Source organism: Physcomitrium patens, chromosome 24 (genome assembly GCF_059467195.1).
Source record: "Physcomitrium patens ecotype Gransden chromosome 24, ASM5946719v1, whole genome shotgun sequence".
In the NCBI taxonomy this organism is placed as follows: Eukaryota; Viridiplantae; Streptophyta; class Bryopsida; order Funariales; family Funariaceae; genus Physcomitrium; species Physcomitrium patens.
In genome coordinates, this window is record NC_143433.1 from 11166849 (window position 1) to 11188335 (window position 21487).

Here is a 21487-nt window from a genome sequence, read left to right on the forward strand (position 1 = left end):
TTCGTGTGGATATGAAGCATATCTGCACATAGTAACATCAGCAACGAGCCTTATTACAAAACACGTGGGCACATCGATACATATGTGGGCTGAGCAGTAAACATTTAGTTGAACAAAAAGTGTCCAATGTGTGCCATCATCGAAAAGAAGAACCGAATCTAGCTTGGACTCGCTGATTCTAATTGGGTACTTAGTTCATAAAGAAATGCGAATATTTCGAAATTTGGCCGTGTTTTGAGAAGTGGCTGTAACAACTTGTAAGCTTCGCCAGGCATTTCATGAAGGGAAAGGGAAGCCAGGAGATGATCTGATGCTACAGAACAGAACCTTCTCTTGAATGCAGTAAATTCTCACCGTCATGAAACATACTACAATGAATTATTTCAGCATGTAATTTGAGCAGTTGGTAGTTTTCGTGACAGAAAGGATCGTCGTTTACAGAAGACCCTAAAGCCAGTGGGATGGAAGCCTGTGGAGTAATTCAAAATATGGTAATAAATGTAGAGGGAACCAAGAGAATGGCAACCATGTAAAGCCACACAAAGGAAAGCACTCAGAATCAAGACACACAATTTCTTTCTTTTTCTTTGATTTTTCAGAGAGATATTGTTACAGTCAATTCAAACCACCACATTCCAGGAAATGAAGGCTTTCTTGGATAATTGGACTTCATGGATAATGCAAGAAACTGTCTAGTTTCACAGAGCAGTGTCATTTACTGTTTGGTCATTTCTCCATCAATTTACACATGATTTTGATACATAAACTAGTTATTGCTATGGTACATCTTACGTGCTCGTTGAAGCGCTCATTTCTAGAGTGCGCGAGACGGCGTCTTCAAACTCAGCAGCAGCTTTCTCTGTATCACCATCTTGGAAGAGCTTTTCAACGACTGGCACTGGAATGGCAAAAGACTCTACACCTCTAGCAGCAAGGCCTGTAATCTGCTTTACGTCTTTGATGCTCGCTACAAGTAGTCTCATGTCACTTTTGACTCCTCCTACCATTTGCTGCACTCACCCACACGATTCTTCTATAAATTATTGCCAAAATCAGCCTAAAGCTTGAACCATTGTAAGTAGGTCGGATACTTCAAAGCCGAAAGCAGGCAACCTTAAGTTGAGTATGCGCTTCAGTATTCTTACAATTAAAAGTCACCATACCTGCATTTCTTGGATATCTTCCATGCCTGGCTTTCCGAGGGCTACCATGCGTCCAAGGTACGGGGCTGCATAAGCAGCACCAACCCCAACTGCCAGTAGCGCCTGTGTATAAAGAAGACGAATCAATTGTAGGATTCTTCAAAAATAGCGGAATTCAGAGTATTTAGGGGTTGCTTAGCCAGATAAGCACCCCGAGTAAATCGCTAATTTATATATTAGCAACTGCAGGTGGCGAAAAAGTCTAGAATTGACCATGAAACTTAATTACACACTCCACATAAAGATATGGAGGACATATGTATCTCTAGTAGCTTACACATGCCTACCTGATGCACAGAATACACTCCTGTCATGGTCACAGGAATACCGCTCTTAGCCAGATGACTAGCTGTAACAAGGCCATTCTTAGTTGTGGGGATCTTGACCTGGTGAGTTGGAGTAAGTTACCGCAATGTAAGTAATCGCTTTCAAGATATACATTCAACAAAAGCACTAGAATCCATGATTTGTTCTACTGTAATTCGAGGTCAGGGCATACCACAATGGCACCTGGGTTGATTTCTGCCAATTTCGACCCTGTATTGACCATCTCTTCAACAGTCTGACCCCATGTCTGAATTTGTACTTCCTCCGCTCCCTAACAAGCATCATGCAGGCAATGTTCGAGACATGAACGTTATTTTTTAGTTTTGATCACATTTTTGCTTTAAGAACTGCAAACAGAATACACCATTTTCATGTTTACATACCAGATCGAACGCACGATTTGCAAGTTCTGACAGAGTCTTCAATTCGCATCTTACATTTGCCCTCTCCAACAAGAGAGGATTTGTTGTCACACCTGCGACGAAATATCACACGATTAAGCTTCTCATTCATGTACTTGACAGAGACGCCACAGACACAATCTGGATGGGAGAGAAATACGTAAGTGAATAGGAAAGGCAGAATTACCGTAAAAAGCACCAGAAGGAAGCCAGCGCTGCCACGACTTAGAGTCAGCTGTGTCAATAAAGAGCCTCAATCTCCCTTTATAATTTTCACACACATTCTGGGCAGCAGAATTATCAGCATGTTGAGCTGAAGCCCACGCGCCCACCAGTCTGCACATTCCAGGTCAAGAGAAATCCTTAGAAAGTGAGACTTCTTGAGGCAGACCAATCTTGAGAAATATTGCCATGAATTTGCTTTGACATTGTATCAATCAGATATCTGTACAAGGTGTGCCGCTATCCCGACCTTCATGTAGTCCACTTTCCCATCATACAGCGTAAACAGACATAAATCCCCTACGCACTTCTATCAAGCACATCTCGCGAAAAAGCAATACCATTTTAAGAGGTGCCATCGGAAGAAAGGTCTTATCACGTCAATTCAAGACAAGGTCAAATCACGCCGCACAATTTTCCTTCAACAAGAAATGCCTTAGAAGTTCTGCTCATTTCTTAGACCTTGAAGATCAGACAGACACAGTAGCAGAATCAGTTTCTTAGCGACCAGAAGTGCACTGCGCCAAATCGGAGCACTCTACGTCTGTGCTAATCAACATCACCTATGGAAACTGCAGCACAATTATTTTCACATTTTTTTGACTGAATTTGTATCGAGTCCCTATGAAGCCTCTTCATCTTCTTCCTGAGGAGGAGGAGGAGGTTTTATGAGTTAAGATTTCATGAATAATAAAACACAACTCTCAGCAACGAAAATCTTGGCTCTTGCAACGATGAAGAACGCAGCGAAATGCGATACGTAGTGTGAATTGCAGAATTCCGTGAATCATCGAGTTTTTGAACGCAAGTCGAGGCTCGTTCCTGCTAGAGCGTCATCGTGACACCCACCAATTCTCCTTATATCTCAGGGAGAGTTGAGTAAAACTAGCCATCTGAATCTGTTAAAAAGATTGAGTTGGCTGAAATAGAGGGGAAAATCCGACCGGCGTGGTGACACAGTCCGGGATCAGGTGATCCAAGCTTGCCTTGGAATTATTTTGAATGTGTGATTGTGTCCCCCAGGTTTGGATCCCAAAGCAGGCCCTTCCTTCTCTTGTTTGAAAAGACAAGAGCAAGAGGAAGAAAAACGTCCCGCAGCAGACCTCTGATCAGGAAAGACTACCCGCTGAGATTAAGCATATCACTAAATCGATGAGAGAAATCAACCTAATCACCCTGCAACCAAGCGTTTCCTTGTTGCACACGGCCACACTCACCGTGTACGTCCCGCAATGCTCACAAAATCTCGCCCTGAAGACGACGCGGGCTGCAAAACCAAGTTAGCAGAGTTACCGGCGAAGAATGAGCTTGAGACTTTGCTGTCCGGAAGCACTGCTCCAGGGACATGCAGCATCGCTGACGTTGCCATGGCGCTTGAGAATTCCTACAATGAACACGAAATCCCAAACCCTAAACCTTAAAGGAATGCGCGAAGGTTGCAAATCCCCAGAGCTCAAATGAGCAACAATTCCATGATCTCGGTATTCAAAACCTGGTGTCTCGGCGCTTTGCTAAGGCTTGAGAATCATCGCAGAGCGGACCCCGCGGCTTCCTTTTTGGAGATATGGATGAATTCTTTTCATCCTCGTTTTCGACGTCGCATCGCCATCCATGTGTGGATGAACTCAGTACATCCGCGTGCACTCCATCGCCACGTACATCCACGTTTGGATGAACAGAGAAAACCCCTGCACACTCCATCGTCTCTTCCGAATTGAGGGCTTTGGTGTTGGGTTTAGGTGATTTTGATTATTTTGGTTATTTTGAGTATGAATCAATAAAAAAACGGAATCAAGTTGTGTTGTAATTTATTACGACGACCCTGAATTTTTAATAGATATTTTATTGTAGACGATCTAGCTGTCAAAACGCTTGGAGTTATTGAAACCTCTGAGGCTTTTCCCAAACTACTGGTTAGTTTCTTTTTTAATAAGATCCAATGAATCATGGAACTTACAATGCACTTATGAAGGACGCAATCTAACACATCAATAAGAGTTCATCTTTTTTGTGAAAATAACCAGAATAACAATGATAATAACAATGATAATAATAATAATAATAATAAATAAATAAATAAATAGAAATACCAAGATAAAATAAAAGACCACATAGTCATAATATCAATAACAATAAACTCAAATATTTAAATATTTCTAAAATGTTTAAATTTATATCTTTGTTATAGTTCTTGTGTTTTTGTCACACATCAATTAAGTTTGATGTTGTCTTTATGTACATTTGTTCATATTATATAGTATAAATGCACCAAATATCTTAATTTGTTAAATGGTAGTTTAAAATCAAATATTCATTCCCTTTACATTTCTTTAAAAATATAAATTTAGTGAATGTAAATACAATTTAATTTTTTATTTCTTCTGAAACTATATCAAAAATATAAAAATATAAAAATATAAAACCTACATTAATATATGGGCATACTATCTAATATACATTTAAGTATATTATTTATCTAGTACAAATAATACACATAAATATTATTGTAAACCACTATCTAATATTTACCATTATACTCTAAATGTGATTATTTTGATAATTTTTTATAATTTATCTTGTTATTCTTTCTTTGAAAATTGATTTGTTGTTGTAAATAGAATACTATTGGAATTTAATAACATGAGATTTTTTATTATGTTTTTGAAATAAAGATACATTGTTGTTTTGAAATAAATAGCAATTGCAAAAATACTTAAGGAAAAATTTTAACATTTTTTTATTAGGTGCAAATATTTCATTATATATCTACATTTGGTTGAAGTTGCAAATAGTCCCATTGGTTTGAGGGTGGTAAAACCTCGTTATTACCAAGTTACTCGACATCAAAGGATAGAATGGGCTAAGTTGACAACAACTGTAGATCGGGATGGACTAACAGGATAGGTTGGGCTGATGACAACTAAGGGTGGAGATAAAATGATGGGATGGGCTAAGTTGACAATGGCTATAGGTCAAGATGGGATGACAAGATGGATCAGGTTAACAGCGGCGGCAATAACAAATTTGATCCACATTTGACTGATGTGGTGCCATTTTATTTTGTTTTGTTTTGTTTTTTTTATTAATCATAGTAAGGGATATTAATTTGTATATTGTATGTATATGTATGTGTGTGTATTTTATTTTATTTTATTTTATTTTTTTCATTGGTTACCAAAACATACTTAGCGTTGGGAAATCCAATAGTTTAACTACTAGTTTATCTACATAAAAAATTGATTAACCTATGTTTGGTTGGAGTCGCAAAAACATCCCATTGGTTGAAGGTTGGAGTAGTAGGGTGGTAAAACCCAATTATTGCCAAGTTGTCTTGGATCGAAGAATAAGATGTCGGACTAGTGACAGCAACAAGCTGATAGTGGTGGCAATGGCAAACTGAATCCATACTTGGCTAATGTGGCAATTTGAGAAAAAATAAAAATAAGACAATTCAAATCACTAGGAAGTTTTTATCTACCATGGGCATGTTCAAGAATCCTACTAATTGTTTGCATTGCAACCATATAAAACTTAAACAATTAATACATGTGTTATAAATGTATATTTTGAAATAGAAAATAAACAATACTAAAAAGACTCCGCTACATACTTAATAATGCTAGTTTCTTATGGACTTGCTTCTTGTAAACAACATCCTTAATGTAAACAGCATCTTGTAAACAACTTAATTGTTTATAACATTAAGGATGTAAACAACATACTTAATGTTATAAACAGTTGCCTTCACTCACAACATTTTTTAAAAAAACAAAAAACCAAAATAACATATTCAAAAAAGGCCTACAATTCTATATTCATACTAACTACACAAACGAATTCTTCATTAAAAACATCAGAACTTACTACACCAAATCCTCCAACTTACATTAAAAGCGATACAAACTCTGTCCCACTTAATCTCATCATATAAGCTTACTATCGGCGTAGAAGTTGCTTCCATATCCGTAAACCCCTTGAAAAACAGCCTTCGGGAACCGGATCAAGGGCTTTTTGAATTTCTACTCAGGGAGGAGTCGCGGAGCCGGCATTAGCAGCAAGCAAGCCAAGCGAAGCAAAGCCAAATCTGAGCGCGAAAGAGGCCGCTTCGATCCTCGAAAGAAGCTCTCGTATCGCATGGGATGCGCGACGTTGCATTGCAATGCCATGATGTGAGCGAGGAATCTGTAACGCAGCGCCACAGGGTTGTGTTGGTTGAAGTAGTTTTTTGTTCGGATTCGAGCTGCCTGTTTTTGAATCAGGGGGCAACGAATGACGACGACCCCTGGCCAGGGTGAGTCGTGGAGTGTGTCGCTTCGGGGATGAGATTGTGCGCGAGTTGGAGGTTTTCTTTTGGTTTAGGTTAGCGGCAGTTGTTGATTTCTTTGTCTAGTTTTTCGTTTCGCCGGTGGTTACGAGGAGTTCAGCTATGAGTGAAGACCTTCTGCGGTCAAGCGGACGGTTCGCGTGCGGCAGAGTCATTACTCTTGTACTCTCTCTGCGTCTGGATGTGTGCAGATTGCACAGAGAGATCTAGTCACTTCATTGTACGTTCTCATGGTGGCAGCAGATTAGTCGAAATCCGCTCATTGGTTTGGTTCCTGACTGGCTTGGACTTGGACTTTTCTTTCTCGTCCCGTCCGTTTAGATGGTCTGCAGTGCGGAGTGGAGTGATGTGAAAGAGCAGAGAAGAGTAGTGCCGCGTCGTCTCTGAATCACTGCGTTGAATGTAGTCCCTCCCTCTCTCATCATTATTGACCTTACTGCTTTTATACGCAGCTGGGGTTTAGTCTTAAGGATACTGTGTTGGAAAGTTGGCATGTGCCTGCAGAACGCAGGCTGTTACATTTGTTCGTTTATGTCAGATGTCCTGCGATCTAAATAATATTTTACAATCCAAGTGTTGTCTACAAGTATCTACCAAATCGAGAGGTTTAGGTCATGGTTAAGTTGTAGTTTAGTAGCGAGAGAGTAAGAGAGAGGAAGAGACTATGGAAGGAAACGTAGTCTCTGATTTAGTGTGGCAGCTCGCGGTGCGCATCTTTCCTAGTGGTGGCAAAAGTGCAGAAAATGGTGGTCATGGGCCGCAGAAAAGGCTGGGTGATCCGACTGTGCATCGGGCTCACGAGTACGCAATGCGCATTATTGGAAGCAGAATTTCTCCTTCTCTCGCTAATGACGAAGCTGCAGTGGCGGAGGCAATTAAGAGACAACTAGTCCAAGAGAATCGGTCCGCGGACGCCCTTAGTTTTGCAGATTTGCATAGGAGGTTATCATCTTTTAGTGGGCCTGGTTCTATTGAGAGTCGATGGGCTTTATTGTACCTCCTTCGTGCAATTGTGGAAGATCAGAAAAGAGAGAGAACGGGAACAAGAGGCACCGCTATATCATTCACGTCCACCTTCTCAGGTACATATGTTTCTTTCATTGTGTTTTGTGTATCTGTTTTGTGTATTTGTTTTGATTTAATATAGTTTCTCTACCTGTGCTTCATTATTTCACCTTTCGTTTCTCGTTATGTTCGTGTTGTCCCGCACTTGATTTAATTTCCTTAATCCAACTTCAAGGTCAGTTTACTATGTGAATGTGGAGGTTCCAGGGGGCTTAAAGCGTTGTGTTTCAGGTGCTGCGGCCCACGGAGGCCTCCCTTCATTACCGACGAATAGCATGCACCCCAAGTTACCAAGTTACTCACCGGAGCACGATGTATCATCTGGCAGGTCTTACTCTTCCAGAAATGGCACCTCTCAATCTCAGTCATTGTCGCATTCTGTGCGCGCACAATTACCAAGTTCTCCTGGAGGTGTTCTCATTCTGACAAAAGATGACGGAAACGCGAAGTCAGCTGCAATGAGAGAATATCTTGAAATTATTCAATCAGAATCAGATGTTTCAGAGATGGCCATAGTGCGGGATGTCCTCTACGCATGTCAGGGCATTGATGGCCGTTATGTGAAATACAATGAAGATGCCGATGGGTACATGATTGATGAATCTATTAGGGTGCCGAAATCGACAAGAACTCTAGTTCGGCGTCTTTGTGAAGTAGGATGGTTGTACTTGCGAGTCAAGAATCATATTTCCGAGAGCCTTGAGAATGGTCCATTGGAAGCAATAGGTACAGTAGGCCAAGCATTCTGTGCCGCTCTTCAAGAAGAGCTTGCAGACTTCTACAGATTGATGGCAGTCCTTGAGAGTCAGGTTCATCATCCCATTCCCCTCATGGTAGGAGCTGACTCCGGGAATTCTGTTGGGAACTATTTATCTCTCAGAAGATTGGTGGTGTGGCTTGGCGAACCGTTGGTCAGAATGCGATTAATGGCTGTATTGGTAGATGACTGCAAGACTTTGAGGGGTGGAGCGATGGCAGGAGCCATCCATATGCACGCTCAACACGGTGACTCATTGGTTCGTACTTTTTTAAGGCGTCTTTTGCGCCAAGTCTCCTCTCCACTTTTTGAAATGGTTCGAAGGTAGGGTAGTTTCTTACATCTGAATATATTATAATTCGTTTGTGAGTTGCTGGAAAGTGTAGGTACGATTTTGTGGGAAGCATAATAGTTAATGCTTAGAATTTGTTGCACGAACCCAAGAATCCAATTTCGATAATGTTTTGGACATCCAACCTTGCTTTATTTGTCGGGTTGTAGAATATTTTGATACACCACGATATGTCAATCTTATTGTAGGAAGTTTCTATGTGAAGTAAGATATTGTGTTGATTGGGATTGACTCCCTGTCTCGAATTTTGTAGGTGGGTACTTGAAGGTGAGATTGATGACTATTATGCAGAATTTTTTGTTTCGGCCCAGTCAGTAAAAGCAGAAGCACTGTGGCGGGAGGGTTATCAACTTCAGACTGCTATGCTACCGTCTTTTATCCCGGAACCTCTTGCTCAACGTATTTTAAGAACAGGAAAATCTATCAACTTTCTTCGAGTCTGCTGCTCAGATCAAGGATGGGCGCAAGCTGCCTCTGAAGCAGTTGCTGCTGCAGGGGCCTCTGCTAGCGGCGGTATTCTTGGTTATGGTGAAATTGAAGTGCTGGAGGCTCTTGTTGCTGAAGCAGCTGGCAGGATTGACAAACATCTCATACAAATCATGTACAAAAGGTACTGCGCCGCACACCCTGCCATCTTCAGTACTTACTAGTTACTTATTTTAGTTGTGCCCCTCACCTCAAGCCTTTCTTTGTCTGGTTGCTATCTATCTGTGTGTATCTGTTCGCTTGAACTTTATACCCGTGGTATGCTTTTCTTTTAGACCATGGTTGAGACTGTCGTTAAAGAAACTTTGGATTTAACAGGTATCGATTTCCGGAGCATTGTCTGGCTATTAAGAGGTATCTCCTTCTAGGGCAAGGCGACTTTATACAATGTTTGATGGATCTTGTTGGACCAGAGCTTGCTCAACCAGCCAACACCTTAAGCTCTTTCAAGCTGTCTGGGACTTTAGAGAGTTCTGTGCGTGCATCTAATGCTCAATACGATGATGGAGACGTACTTGATCGGCTCAGGGTGCGCATGATGCCGCATAATGATGGGGACAGAGGATGGGATGTCTTTTCTCTTGAGTATAATGCTCGAGAACCTCTAACTACACTGTTTACTGAAGTAGTGATGGGCAAGTACCTGAAAGTCTTCAACTTTTTGTGGAGGCTTAAGCGTGTGGAGCATGCTCTTTGTGCAACTTGGCAAACAATGAAGCCAAATTGCATGATTGCTCGGTTATGGTCAAATAAAGAAGGTGGGGGGCAGTCTCAGCTAACCATAGTTTTGAGAAGGTGCCAGACCCTGCGGAATGAGATGAACCATTTTGTGACTAATCTTCAGTATTACATCATGTTTGAAGTTCTGGAATACTCATGGTCCAACTTTCTCGAAGAAATGGAGGAAGCACATGACCTTGACGAACTCATCGCTGCCCACGACAAGTACTTGGGTTCCATTTTGGAAAAGGCCTTGTTGGGTGAACGTTCTCAGTTGCTTTGCAAGACGCTCTTCAGCCTCTTCGATCTCATTTTGCGATTCAGAGGCCTAGCAGACAGGCTGTATGAGAACGCACGTGAGGTTCAGACCAGGTACTGTTCTTCAAACATAATTTAAGTTTAGGCCGAGTCGAATTCATTTCACTGTGATTTTAGAGGGTTTATTCACTCAATATGAGCGGCTTCCAATGCTACAAAGAGCCGTATTCATCAAGCGTACCTTTCAACACCATCATTCCTCAGGATATATTAAGAGGCGTTAACCATTTCTGTGGCAGGGGGGATCCATCATCGAGGTCAAGGGTGAAGAGTGATACACTGTCTAAACCTCGCCCTGGACAAAGGAAATTGTCTACTACACAGCTATCAGGTGATTTTCTAGGAACTCTTGGAGAAGAGATGCATGGGGTTGCTGTGGAATACTCATCTCTGCTTGAAGGATTCATAGCGCAGTTGCCAGTGCAACAACATGTAGATTTGAAGTTCCTGTCGTTCCGACTCGACTTTTCTGAGTTCTACACTCGTCAGCATATGAGTACATCTACCCCTCCGATTCGGCTGCATCGGACTCCTACCAAAGTGCAGAAACCCTCAATTGGGACAGATCCTGCCTGAATCTGAAGTAGGATTAGGGTAAGAATTTTGAACACACTTTCAACTATCCACTGAATTTGTGAACACACTTTCAATCTGATATCTGTCATATGTGGTGGGAGCTCTTCATCGTAGTTTGGGCTCTCCTTTTTGAAAGCCACTTCTCGCTGAGGTCTTGCTCATGTTGTAATATATAAATATACACAAATATACAGTATTTACTTATCATTTTTGTATGAGCAAATCTTACTTTCTTTGAAATAATATCGATAGTTTTACTAAATGAGAGCAATGACATTAAGAAGTTCAAGTGCACTTTATGCCATATAAATATTTAAAAAAATAATAATGGTTAATGTTGCCTAAGTGAGACATTGCTTAATAATTACTAATGTAGAACAATAATCTGATTTCATCAACTAGTGTAGGCATTTCTTAGAACGTTTGCTTACATCAAGCTATAAAAAATATCTACTATTTCTAATTAGTGTGATACTTCAAAGACACCTTTTGTGAATTGTTTTTACATGTTTTAAAAATAAGTAAATATTTAGAGATGTAGTTTTTGATTTTTGATTTTTATCTAATTGTAGAAAAAGCTTATTGAGATAGAGGTATTTTCTTGTTACTATTTTAAAACTTTCTTTCTAGGTTATTTATTTTGAATTAAGGTCTTTAAATTTTATTTTTGAATAATGTATAAAGGTTTTTAAGTATATTACAAAAGTATATCAACCAAAGTTTTTAAAATGTATATTTGTGATTCTTAATAATATTTTTTAAAAACTTATTGTATTATATAATTATGTGATTTATTTTATTATTTTTAATTAGTTATATATATTATATATATATAAATGTTAAAATGACCCACCCTATTATAACTATCATTATAGAATAAATCATCTCCAAAAACTATTATTACAATCATGGCCTTCATGCCCATCCCTCGTGTCCCCTTCCAATGCTTCCTTCATTCCCAGGCTTCTTCATCCTAAGCCCCCCTTGTTCCCAACCCCCTTGTATTATAAAAAATATATGACTTACTGGTTGCAATTTAAGCTGGGTTTTGTTTAACATATTTAAATCCAGTCTCATGCAAAAAAAAAATTGATTTTTTTACAATTTTCATATAGGGCAACAATTTAATCTTCAAAAATTCATATATTCATACATATCATACAGTTTTTTTAGTCAAATATCTACCGTACACAGCCACTTAATGCAAAATTGGTTGTGGAAGACATCCATGCTTTTATCAACATATCCAACATGAATTTTCACTTCCCGTCATTAAACATAACATCACTGTTCAATATCCACACCAACTTCTCATTAATCACACTAACATCCCTAATCTGATTTGCAATCTCCTTATTTAGTACAAGTCCAACGTCAATTAATTGTGACAAAACCTGATAATCTTTTCAAAGTAAAAAGAAAAAAAGAAAAATAAGGAAGAAATCACCAGCGAAATTATGTACATTCTGAGATTCTCTCATACCGGTGTCGGTAATCGTTGACACGCATCTGTGGTCGGTAATCGTTAACCGACGAATCTTCGAAGCAACCACATGCGACCTCTGCCGCTACTTCCCGTAGCTCACCGATAGAGCGTACCAGCGGCGCTCGTACATGTTGAGCCAGTCGATGTAAGGCTTGTGCGCGGGGTCGTAGCAAATGGCGTAGAACACATGATTCAGCTCTCGATGCTGTATGACCAAGAGGCGCCCTGCTCTGGACGTGGCCAATGCGCACAGCGAGTCGAATTTGTGGTATAAGCGCCCAGGTTTCACCGGATTCCTGGCCACCATGTGATCCACGCCGCTCACAAGCTTGCCGTCCCACTCTAGTATGCGGTTGTACTCGGCGATCTGCTGGGGCTGGAATACCTGCACCCCATTTTGCATGAGACTGGACTCAAAGTTTGTCACACAAACTATTCAGTCTCACAATGTCGTCGTTTTTTGTGCACCGAATTATTGTTTATTCTCACAATATTTTTAGTTTTGTGCACAGCATTGTTCTTGTGAAAACATGTGCCACTGAGTGACACAACTTATGTCGACTTCTTAGCGCGATCGCACTCACCTTGCAACCGTTGAGTGTCGCTCGGATGTGCTCTGGCAGTTGGAGGATCTTGGGGGTCGTATGGTTCGGGATGGGTCTGAACTCGGCTAGGCGGGATGCTTGGATTAGAGGGCACTTGCGCCAGGAGGGGAGGGGTTTGGGTTTATAGCCTTCGCCGTGTATCATCTGCGCGACCTCCGGGTGCATCAAGTCGGTCGCTGATGGTTCAGTTGCTGATTGCTGGCTGCTTTCTGCCGATTTCTGAAAATCATGAAAAAGAGATTCTGGTTGATTGAATTTTACAGAGAACTGAATCAGTAGATAATTTTTTGTCTGGATTAGGTGAGCGAATATTAAATGCGTTTGGTGAGGTTTTCCACTTCATGAGGCGCACAGATTACAGAGAAATGCGTTCTATGAATCCCGCTCCAACATGTAATGCTATGTACTCTTTTCCGTCCAGTTTGCACACGGCTGGATCAATTGAGCTCTATCAGTCCCTGTGCACGTGGTTGATCCCCAAATGAGCCCTGAAGTTCTGGTTTATGAGCAGCTGAGTTGAGTTTCTGAAGAGGATGCGAGACAAGCTACAGAATGGCCTCGTCTAAGTCATTGTTGGCTGGGCCCTAAACGAGATGGCTGATGATGTGCAACAAATCTCGTTTAGGGAATTGATTCTTCGTAGTTAAGATCCATGCTTAGCCGAATGACACTCTGCAGTATTGTCCGCTCAACAGCAGAGGCTGTATGAGTGGACGACCTCCACAAGAATATCTAAAAATATGCACAAGATAAATCATGAAACGCTTACCGACATTTCTTCTGACATTTCTTCTGACATTTCCTGAGCAGCAATGACCAAATCTTTGAATGTATGGTTTCCGAAGTAGGAGGATTCGCAAAGCTAAAAAAAGTTTTCAGAGGCAATCTCTGCCTTTCTGAAATGTTGGATTCGATGATGAATTTAAGTACAGGATTGACAACTAAGACAAAAGCGGAACGTCCGATTGTCTATTACTGCGAGGGATACACCGAATCCTCAAGGACCACGCCCTGAAGAATCGTGCTTTGTTCTTCGAAAAACTTTCTGCAAGACAAGCCCCGGTTTAGTCAAATTTCTGTAACGTGTTGGAAGCTTAATATTCTGTATACATAGAGTTTCGCACATTCTGAGTGGTTTTCTTTCCTGCTACACACGCTATCTACCTCGTGTATAGTCAGAGAAAAGATGTGAGGTTGATGAGTTGCGATGGAGAAACCAAAGGTCACTCTTTTCCAAGCATGAAGATTCACGACATACATGTGTTCACACAGCACACCTACTGTTAAGAACCAAAATAAACGTTACCTTCATGGACCTTCGCCAGTGGCAGGTCAAAAGCTGACGCCTTCGTGTAATACCCTACCAAGCCTGGGAAATCCTTCATGACCCAGTTTCGAGTTTATGAATGGTGTTGGAGGATGAAGAGACCATAACCAAACGTAATGCGTCGTGTTTGTTGTGATGAACCAAGACCAACCGTCACCTCCAACAATAGAAAAAAAAAACTCACTGTTCGAAGCTTCAGAATTCCCGGACCATGTCCCAAGCTCTGTTGGTCTTTCTTTAGATTCATGCTTTGCTCCCTACAACTCGCCAGAACAGTTGATTCATGACCCACGACAACATTTCTATGTTGTTTTATTGTGTTGATTCTGCAGTTTTCTTGCCTAATGTTGGAGGATGTTTGTATCCCCTGGAGCTTCCTCAACCCACTGAGCAAAAAAGTTAATGTCGTGTGTGAAATAACCTCAGAGAGATGACGATTTCACGTAAGACGCATCAGTTTTGAGGTTTTTCATGTTCCTGATATGCCAGTAACACTTCCTCTAGTTTTCAGTTTTTAACTTTCTCCTGGAAAATTGTAAGAGAATAAACAGTAACAATATTTGATGTATTAGAAAAATGTGAATGTAATTGGAACTAGATCCAAGTTGACACAACACTCGTTGGGTTCATATCGTTATGTATGTTTTCTAGATGGACGTATATGCATTGTTGTGGCAACTTAATTTTTATGGGGGGAAACTAAATAATTATTAATGAGAAAAGTGATGGAATTTTTTTTGTTGATTTTGTATATAACTAAAAAAAAACTAAAATAAAATGAGCATACAAATATTCTTAATTAAATTTAAAATTATTGCAAAAATTAATGGATGTTACTTTGTGGACATCTAGCTAATAATATGTCTCTTTATTTTATGTATTTTTTTCTTTCTTTGTTTTAAGAAATAGTGGTGGTTAAGAGTGAGTTAGTAAGTATTTATTAAACAAAACTTATTTTTGATTTATTCTATTTTGGGTTAATATTGGGATTAAATATTTGGCTGCAAAAATGTGCCTTGAGCATAGAAGTACACTTTTTAGACAATTTAAACCATGTAATGGTCATGTGGGGTGTAGCAATATAAATTGGGGATGTAGCATTAACAATTCTCTCTCTACAAAAATATTACAAAAAGCAAGAGGTTTTTTTTGTAATATTCAAATCAACTAGTCAAAAAATATCAAGATTATAACATAATTTTTTTTATTATATAAAAATGAAATAAAATAAAATAAATCCACAATAGTAGAATATCAATGAAATAGGATCATTAAAAGTTGTTAAATATCTTCACAAACTTTAAACGTAGATTTGATTTTTTTAATTTAATTTAATTTAATTTTTATTTTACTTTTACAAAGTAGTTGCTACAAAAAGAAAATTAAAATGTATTTTATTAGAAGATTTATGACAATAACTTGTTAAAAATTCTGCAACCCCAAAGGATACAAAAAGTAATTAAGAAGAACAATAGGATTATCAGAACATTATATTGTAGAGTAAATCTAATTTTTTTGTCTGAACTTTTTTTTTTAAAATTAGATCAATTTAATCAAAGATAGAACACAACAAATTCAAGTACATAAAATATAACTTGTTACTATTAATATATTTATGAAACATTATTGAATCAAAGAACTATCTAATTAAAAATTACATAATTATTACCAAATAACTATATAAATTGTTAATTTCTGATAAGTGATAGGAAAAAAAAAAAAAAAAAAAAAAAAATCATATTGCACAAGCAACACAAATATTTGGAGTCATTTCCAAAATAAATAAAATAAAATAATACTCCTTGCAATTATGATCCATGAAAATGAACATTGAAAGAGGAACAGTAAAAAATACTTCTACAACACTCTCGCCAGTGATCAAGCATCAACCTCTAAACTTGGTGTAAAAAAAGATAAAAACATTTAAAACATATTTGAGCTTTGTATTTATCCAAGTAAATAGTTTGGACAAGTACGATCTTTTAGAATATGCCTACTTTACTATTTGAATTTGGAACCCCAATTCAAGAATAATAATAACAATCAAAATAAAAATAACTAAAAATAAGGAGGCTAAAGCAACTCTCAAGAAGATACAGTTCCCCTAAAATTAAATATAGAGATCAATGCATCAATTGGAATCAAATGTGAAACCATAAGGATTACACCACCTCTTACCAACCATGTACAGAAGCCTCCTAGAACTTGCCTTGGAGTATAAGTATAGAAAACATTTATATAAAGTAAATCAATAATAGAGTACAATGAAATGAAGAGCATTTACGAGAAAACGTGTACACTCAGTTAATTCCACGTTAAACACTGCCACGAGGGATGGGTCGGTATTGCGCCCCCAAATACACGGTTTTAGGACCCGGTGAGGGCGATTGGGGCGGGGTTCGGCGTGATGGTGCTGTGGAATGAAGCGACGAGGCCGTCGTCGAGGATTTGCCGCGTGTGGGGATTGTTCACGCACCGAGGAGGCTTGTATTGCGATGGCGAGGCGCCTCGCGCCACGGCAGAATCCATCACGCGATTGAACGTCCCCTCCTTCACGATACGCAGCTCCAGTGGACCGATCTGATGGCCGGATCGCCACCGCCGGTAATCGCTGTTGAAGTTCGCGTCGAGCGTGTTGGCGCAATGTTGCAGCACGTCGTAGTCCAAGTCGCTGCTATCCACCATCTCCCAGAAGATGACGTACCGGCCCGGCAGGGTGGATACGTCGGCCGTGCTCGTGTAATCGGATAGCTCCATGCCGGTGCCCGCTAGCGCCTCGGTGGCTAGGTTCACCACTGATTGCAGCTCCTTCTCGTCGGTCTTGTCCGTGTGTACGCTCAGGATTACGTTCTTCCGTCGCACGAACTCGAACACGGGTGCCGTCTTGTGGAATCTTTTCATTGTTAGTACGTCGCCCAGGCGGTACCTGTATAAACCTGGATCAACTCACAGCTCATTTTCAGGGGCCAGTTGACAAGGAATCATGTTATTTATTTGTTTTGATCTTAGGCATGTTGCAAGTGAAAGCAAGTGAGCAAGGTTTGCCGGTAGAAAACTGGGTTACGGTGATTTACCGATAACGTTTGTGACCACAAGCTCGTATTGTCTGCCGACTTCAAGGTCACAAGCCTCCACTGTCCTCACAACATCGCCATCTTGTTCCGGATTACTATCCTCATCCAGCGGGATAAACTCGTAATATGCAGTTTCAGGCCACAGCATGTAGGTGATATCCTCGGGTGCGCATTTCATAGAGGGATTGAAGCCAATGAAGGAGCACTCGCAAGCTGCGTATGCGAGGGAGATCGTCGGCAAATGGCCTGAGAAATGCTTCAACGCAGGCGCATATTGTAGCATGCTCCCGGAGATGACACAGCTGACGAAATGCGCGTTAGGAAATAGCCGCGGGAGAATGCCCTCCCAATTATCCTTCGAGCACTCTTCCTCGATCCTACTTGCAAGGTCTGGGTTAGGATGCAGCATCTGTTGAACCGCAGTTCTCATCTCCGGCTCCGTGATCTTGGCGTTCAGTGTGCCGGTTCTGATGTCCTCCACGATCTCTGACCAATGCTTTTGAAGTGCGCGGACTGCAGAGACAATGCTGGCTGCAGCAGAACCACAAGAGCAATCAAGATCAGCATCCACATGACCCTGATATAGCCAACGATGACAACTGCAATCTTGCTAGCAGCACAAAGATTTGATTGAATCATCATCATCATCATCAATTACCTGCGAATGTCCCGTACACTTTGACGATCTCGGGAGCTTGAGCCAGCGCGCAGAGAAGGTGACAATACATGCTCTGAGTCGTGTCATCGGACAGAATCACCTCGTCTGGGACGCAATACTCACGGTTGGCGTTCCTAACTCGGTTCCGAAACATTGGACCTCTGAAGTGATTGGTGCTCTGTGCGCCGGCTTTGATCCCCGAGGGTGTATCAATCTGCTTTCCAGCGAAGGCCAGAGTAAAGCTCGTGCCATCCTTGTACCCTGGAAATTCTCTGTTACACAAATCACCTTGCCCGTCACACACCCGAATAAAATTGTCATTGGAATGTGTGTGAAAGTCCATTAAGCCGAAACTCGTATTCGGAAGGGGGGGTATTTTGCAAACCTGCGATATATGGAAGTTACAAAGGTCTGTAGGAACATGAAATACTCATATGCTCTCGTTGTTGAGGGAATAAATTTGGGTTTCCCAGCTGTAGTTCCTGAGCTGCATGCATGAGCAGAAGTGGAATTGCGTCAAACGATTGAGAGGAATGACGCAAGAATCGACTTATGTCGAGATGAATAAAAAGTGATGGATCAGCAGACCTCAAATTCAGGGTGACGATGGGATCAACGGTGAAGATGGGCGTCTTCTCACCGTTCACCACTCGCATGATGTCAGCCTCCAAATCACCATAACTCACAATGGGCACACACTTTCTGAAACTTTCGACGTCGGTGCGCCCGTTCAGCCCGACACGTCGCAAGTATTCGACGTCTGCCTGCACCTCCAAAATCTCCCGGAGCTTTTCATGCTGGATAAACATCACATCCTCTGCCAACAAGTCCAGAAAATCCTGGGGGTCAAAATCTGGAGCGGTAGTGTCAATCCCTCGCTTGCTCGGCATAACGAACGGAACTCCATCTCGGTGAAGCTTCAACAGCTCCGAATTGCTAGGCTTAGTCGCAGCCGGGGCGTCGAAAGACTGCTCAAGTTTGGGATGGATTCCATTCTCCACCGGCTTCGCGACCTCAGATGCCATAGCAGAGCCCCTCAATCAACCTAATTCAGAAACCACATCATTCCGTCAGTCCAGCATTCCAACATTAAAACGAAATTAACCAATTCAAACCCAAAGCTAAAAAAGAAGAAGAAGCAGGAGGAGGAGGAAAAGAAAAAAATAAAACTTACAATAACCAAGATGCAAGCCAGTACGCCCAAAATCTAAAAGCGCGAAATGTAAAAGACCAAGAGCAGCGGTAACCAGAACTCTCCGCCGTAAGAAGAAGGGAGGGGGAACAAGGAGAACAGCAACAACAACAACAACTGCAACACTAAACAAGATTAGATAACATGGGTTCAGACGAGAAGTGTGACCAAACTACGCGAGGGAAGAAAAGCAGCTCATGAGCACGCAGCGGCGACGCGACTGGTCGGGAATGGTCTCGATTCCCGAGCTAGAATCCAAGTGGGGTGGAAGAGGCCCGTCGTGACAATTGCCTGTGAGGAAGCATCCTTCGAAAGAATCCCAACCTCATCCCTGACTGACTGACTGACGGACTGACAACTCTACCTTCGCGGCGGACTCTTCGTGCTCCCCACTCCACGGCGTGGCCACCACGCCCTCCCATTCGCTCCCCACCCCATCTTTTGCTTTCCTTCCCTCTGCATCTTTTCCTTCTCTCTCCTTGAACAGAGGCTGCTCTCCGTTATCCGTTTGGAATTTCCAATCTCCCTCGAAGAAGAAGGAAATCCCATACCATCATTTTCTTTACAGTTTGACGCGTTTCACCGTCCAAGTCTTGCAGCTTGCTGTTCTCGGGTGCCACCTTCTTCGTGTTGTTCTCAGGCTCTCCTTTCACCACACTTTTCCACCACTCCATATTATTGCATTTCGTACAATGTCCCATCGTCCTCTGTGAAGACCGTAAGCACCTTGATGAATTAAATACCTGGTCACAAAACGAAAAACTTCGAAACCGCATCATTCATCGCAGTCCTTCACTGGGGTGCTCATGATTTTCGATCTCTTATACTGTTGTCCAGTAACAGTCATCGGGCTTCACTGGAATGTCGAATTCGTCCTGCAAACGAGGCTTCACCAGTTGAGAGAACCCCGACAAACTAATTACAAATTACGAATTACTCGCTCTAATTATATAGATGGCTTCTGCCAATCGGATAAAAAAGCAGATGAATGCTCTATCTCGAAGTGTGAAGAACGAATTATCAGGACGCAATCTACCGTATCTCACCGCCAGAATCTGATCCTTCTGACCTGCCTTGAACATCGCCTTCTTTACATCGCACACTACTGCTTTCCCATTAGTTCCTTGTGGCAAGCGTACGTGCAATATAACTTCAGCTAGAGTTTGCTTCCATGAGTATTTCTCGTGATGACATCCGTTTCCACTGTTGGGTTCGGCTGACGACCAGGGAAGTCACGATTATTCCAGACCTCATAAGAATATTCTGTTTGTTTGTTTGACCCAAGTGGGGATAACATATTCTGTGTGTCAAAAGAAGAAGTGGAATATACATACTTTGTCTTTTTGAAAATAGAGAAGCAGATTTAGAAGCAATATGTAGTACTTAAAGAATATATGGGTCAAGTTTTTATTTTAACTTCATCTACTTGGTATCTAGTTTATTAATGATCTATTGGCTATGTTAGGTTATTTTATTTTGTTTTGTATTTTCACTTTTGAGATGTAATGTTTTGTTTCAAAGATTTCTTCACTTTGGTTAATATTTCTTGTCTTGTGCTTTTATTTCATTCTAAAAACTCAAAATGATTTTTTAAATTATAGTACAATGCATTCTATTGTGTACAAATTGTATGTACATAGATTCTTGAAATTAGTATCCATGTGCTTCAAAAACGTTTAAACTTAGAATTGTTATTATGTGAAAATTAGTCTAAAGATACATTAGGCATCTGGTTATAGAAGGGTATGATCTTATCTTGAAGTTGGATTTATGATCCAAAAAAACAATGCATAAGGTGCTTAGAAACACCTTGGTAATCTTAAACAACCTAAACAATTGTATTACACTATATTCAATTTCAAATAAAATTTAAAATTTCTAAAAGAAAATCATAATTAAATCTTAAAGATTTTTTAAAAATAATAATAATAATAATAATAACAATAATAATAAAAACTTAAAGGAATTTCAAAAATCCTTAAAAAAATCATAAGAAATCCTAGAAAATAATAAAAAAGTATTAAATAAATCCTAATTGAATCCTAATGGAATCCTAAAAAATCCTAAAAATCTTAACCGAACCTCTGATAAGCTCTAATAAATTCTATTCAAATACTAAATATATACCACAACAAATTTCAAACCTCAATAATTATTATATGTATTGTTGATCTTAATTCAAATTTTTTTATAAATTCATTTTACTATTTTAAAATAAGCCTACAAAATTTGAAGAGAATCTAATTGACGAACTAAGATAAAATTTACCTAATCTTCTTGGGTGTTGACCATCTTCTTTCTCCAATCTCAAAGCAAAACTTCCACATTTATTATTATGCTATTAACTTGTTAATTTTTTCTCAAAATTTGCAAAAATATGAAGACTTTAGTGAAC

General features: G+C 40.2%; 4 protein-coding genes and 1 pseudogene across 11 annotated transcripts; 2 read left to right on the forward strand and 3 right to left on the reverse strand.

Moving 5' to 3' along the window:
- Nucleotides 1–676: 676 nt before the first annotated feature.
- LOC112276454 (uncharacterized) lies at nucleotides 677–3599 on the reverse strand. The gene is made up of 7 exons (XM_024507788.3): nucleotides 3370–3599; nucleotides 2118–2266; nucleotides 1913–2004; nucleotides 1702–1800; nucleotides 1490–1588; nucleotides 1164–1265; nucleotides 677–1010 (listed from the first exon to the last, which is right to left on the reverse strand). Exons 1-7 carry the CDS (start codon nucleotides 3519–3521, stop codon nucleotides 789–791), a joined length of 915 nt encoding a protein of 304 aa, XP_024363556.1. The 5' UTR covers nucleotides 3522–3599; the 3' UTR covers nucleotides 677–788.
- LOC112277063 (5.8S ribosomal RNA) lies at nucleotides 2852–2988 on the forward strand (annotated as a pseudogene).
- Nucleotides 3600–6104: 2505 nt separating the features above from the next.
- Nucleotides 6105–10954, forward strand: LOC112276873 (gamma-tubulin complex component 3). Of its 4 annotated transcripts, none has more exons than XM_024508654.3 (5): nucleotides 6105–7558; nucleotides 7749–8622; nucleotides 8904–9260; nucleotides 9455–10228; nucleotides 10414–10954. In XM_024508654.3, exons 1-5 carry the CDS (start codon nucleotides 7141–7143, stop codon nucleotides 10748–10750), a joined length of 2760 nt encoding a protein of 919 aa, XP_024364422.1. In that variant the 5' UTR covers nucleotides 6105–7140; the 3' UTR covers nucleotides 10751–10954. The 4 variants fall into 4 exon arrangements, with proteins under 4 accessions (XP_024364422.1, XP_024364424.1, XP_090103120.1 ...); XM_024508656.3 differs by having other exon boundaries at nucleotides 6136–7558; nucleotides 7870–8622; XM_090246994.1 differs by having other exon boundaries at nucleotides 6158–7558; nucleotides 7722–8622.
- Nucleotides 10955–11045: 91 nt separating this feature from the next.
- On the reverse strand, nucleotides 11046–14301 carry LOC112276875 (uncharacterized). 5 transcript variants are annotated; one of them, XR_002968187.3, is made up of 4 exons: nucleotides 13611–13999; nucleotides 12821–13060; nucleotides 12234–12621; nucleotides 11046–11723 (listed from the first exon to the last, which is right to left on the reverse strand). XR_002968187.3 is itself a non-coding variant. In XM_024508657.3 (4 exons), exons 2-4 carry the CDS (start codon nucleotides 13638–13640, stop codon nucleotides 12319–12321), a joined length of 573 nt encoding a protein of 190 aa, XP_024364425.1. In that variant the 5' UTR covers nucleotides 13641–13886; nucleotides 14148–14301; the 3' UTR covers nucleotides 11983–12318. The 5 variants fall into 5 exon arrangements, 2 of the variants coding, with proteins under 2 accessions (XP_024364425.1, XP_073387199.1); XR_012216702.2 differs by having other exon boundaries at nucleotides 11046–11733; XR_002968188.3 differs by lacking the exon at nucleotides 11046–11723 and adding an exon at nucleotides 11983–12037.
- A 2053-nt stretch (nucleotides 14302–16354) lies between these two features.
- LOC112276731 (jasmonoyl--L-amino acid synthetase JAR4) lies at nucleotides 16355–19195 on the reverse strand. Its single transcript, XM_024508355.3, has 6 exons — nucleotides 19075–19195; nucleotides 18489–18945; nucleotides 18286–18387; nucleotides 17901–18172; nucleotides 17243–17773; nucleotides 16355–17104 (listed from the first exon to the last, which is right to left on the reverse strand). Exons 2-6 carry the CDS (start codon nucleotides 18923–18925, stop codon nucleotides 16536–16538), a joined length of 1911 nt encoding a protein of 636 aa, XP_024364123.1. The 5' UTR covers nucleotides 18926–18945; nucleotides 19075–19195; the 3' UTR covers nucleotides 16355–16535.
- Between the last annotated feature and the right edge of the window lie 2292 nt (nucleotides 19196–21487).

What these genes read in the sequence shown, in the direction of transcription:
- LOC112276731 (XM_024508355.3), bottom strand. Translation starts at nt 18,925, where the DNA reads ATGGCATCTGAGGTCGCGAAGCCGGTGGAGAATGGAATCCATCCCAAA. An exon ending in GTAACTTCCATATATCGCAG is followed by an intron (nt 18,173 to 18,285) that starts GTTTGCAAAATA and finishes TTTGTGTAACAG; the next exon opens with AGAATTTCCAGGGTACAAGG. An exon ending in TGTGGTCACAAACGTTATCG is followed by an intron (nt 17,105 to 17,242) that starts GTAAATCACCGT and finishes GAGTTGATCCAG; the next exon opens with GTTTATACAGGTACCGCCTG.
- LOC112276873 (XM_090246994.1), top strand. Translation starts at nt 7,141, where the DNA reads ATGGAAGGAAACGTAGTCTCTGATTTAGTGTGGCAGCTCGCGGTGCGC. An exon ending in CTTTTTGAAATGGTTCGAAG is followed by an intron (nt 8,623 to 8,903) that starts GTAGGGTAGTTT and finishes CGAATTTTGTAG; the next exon opens with GTGGGTACTTGAAGGTGAGA. An exon ending in GCACGTGAGGTTCAGACCAG is followed by an intron (nt 10,229 to 10,413) that starts GTACTGTTCTTC and finishes TTTCTGTGGCAG; the next exon opens with GGGGGATCCATCATCGAGGT.
- LOC112276454 (XM_024507788.3), bottom strand. Translation starts at nt 3,521, where the DNA reads ATGGCAACGTCAGCGATGCTGCATGTCCCTGGAGCAGTGCTTCCGGAC. An exon ending in CAAATCGTGCGTTCGATCTG is followed by an intron (nt 1,801 to 1,912) that starts GTATGTAAACAT and finishes GATGCTTGTTAG; the next exon opens with GGAGCGGAGGAAGTACAAAT. An exon ending in AAGATATCCAAGAAATGCAG is followed by an intron (nt 1,011 to 1,163) that starts GTATGGTGACTT and finishes GGGTGAGTGCAG; the next exon opens with CAAATGGTAGGAGGAGTCAA.
- LOC112276875 (XM_024508657.3), bottom strand. Translation starts at nt 13,640, where the DNA reads ATGTCAGAAGAAATGTCAGAAGAAATGTCG. An exon ending in AAATGTCAGAAGAAATGTCG is followed by an intron (nt 13,061 to 13,610) that starts GTAAGCGTTTCA and finishes CATGATTTTCAG; the next exon opens with AAATCGGCAGAAAGCAGCCA. An exon ending in CGACACTCAACGGTTGCAAG is followed by an intron (nt 12,622 to 12,820) that starts GTGAGTGCGATC and finishes AATGGGGTGCAG; the next exon opens with GTATTCCAGCCCCAGCAGAT.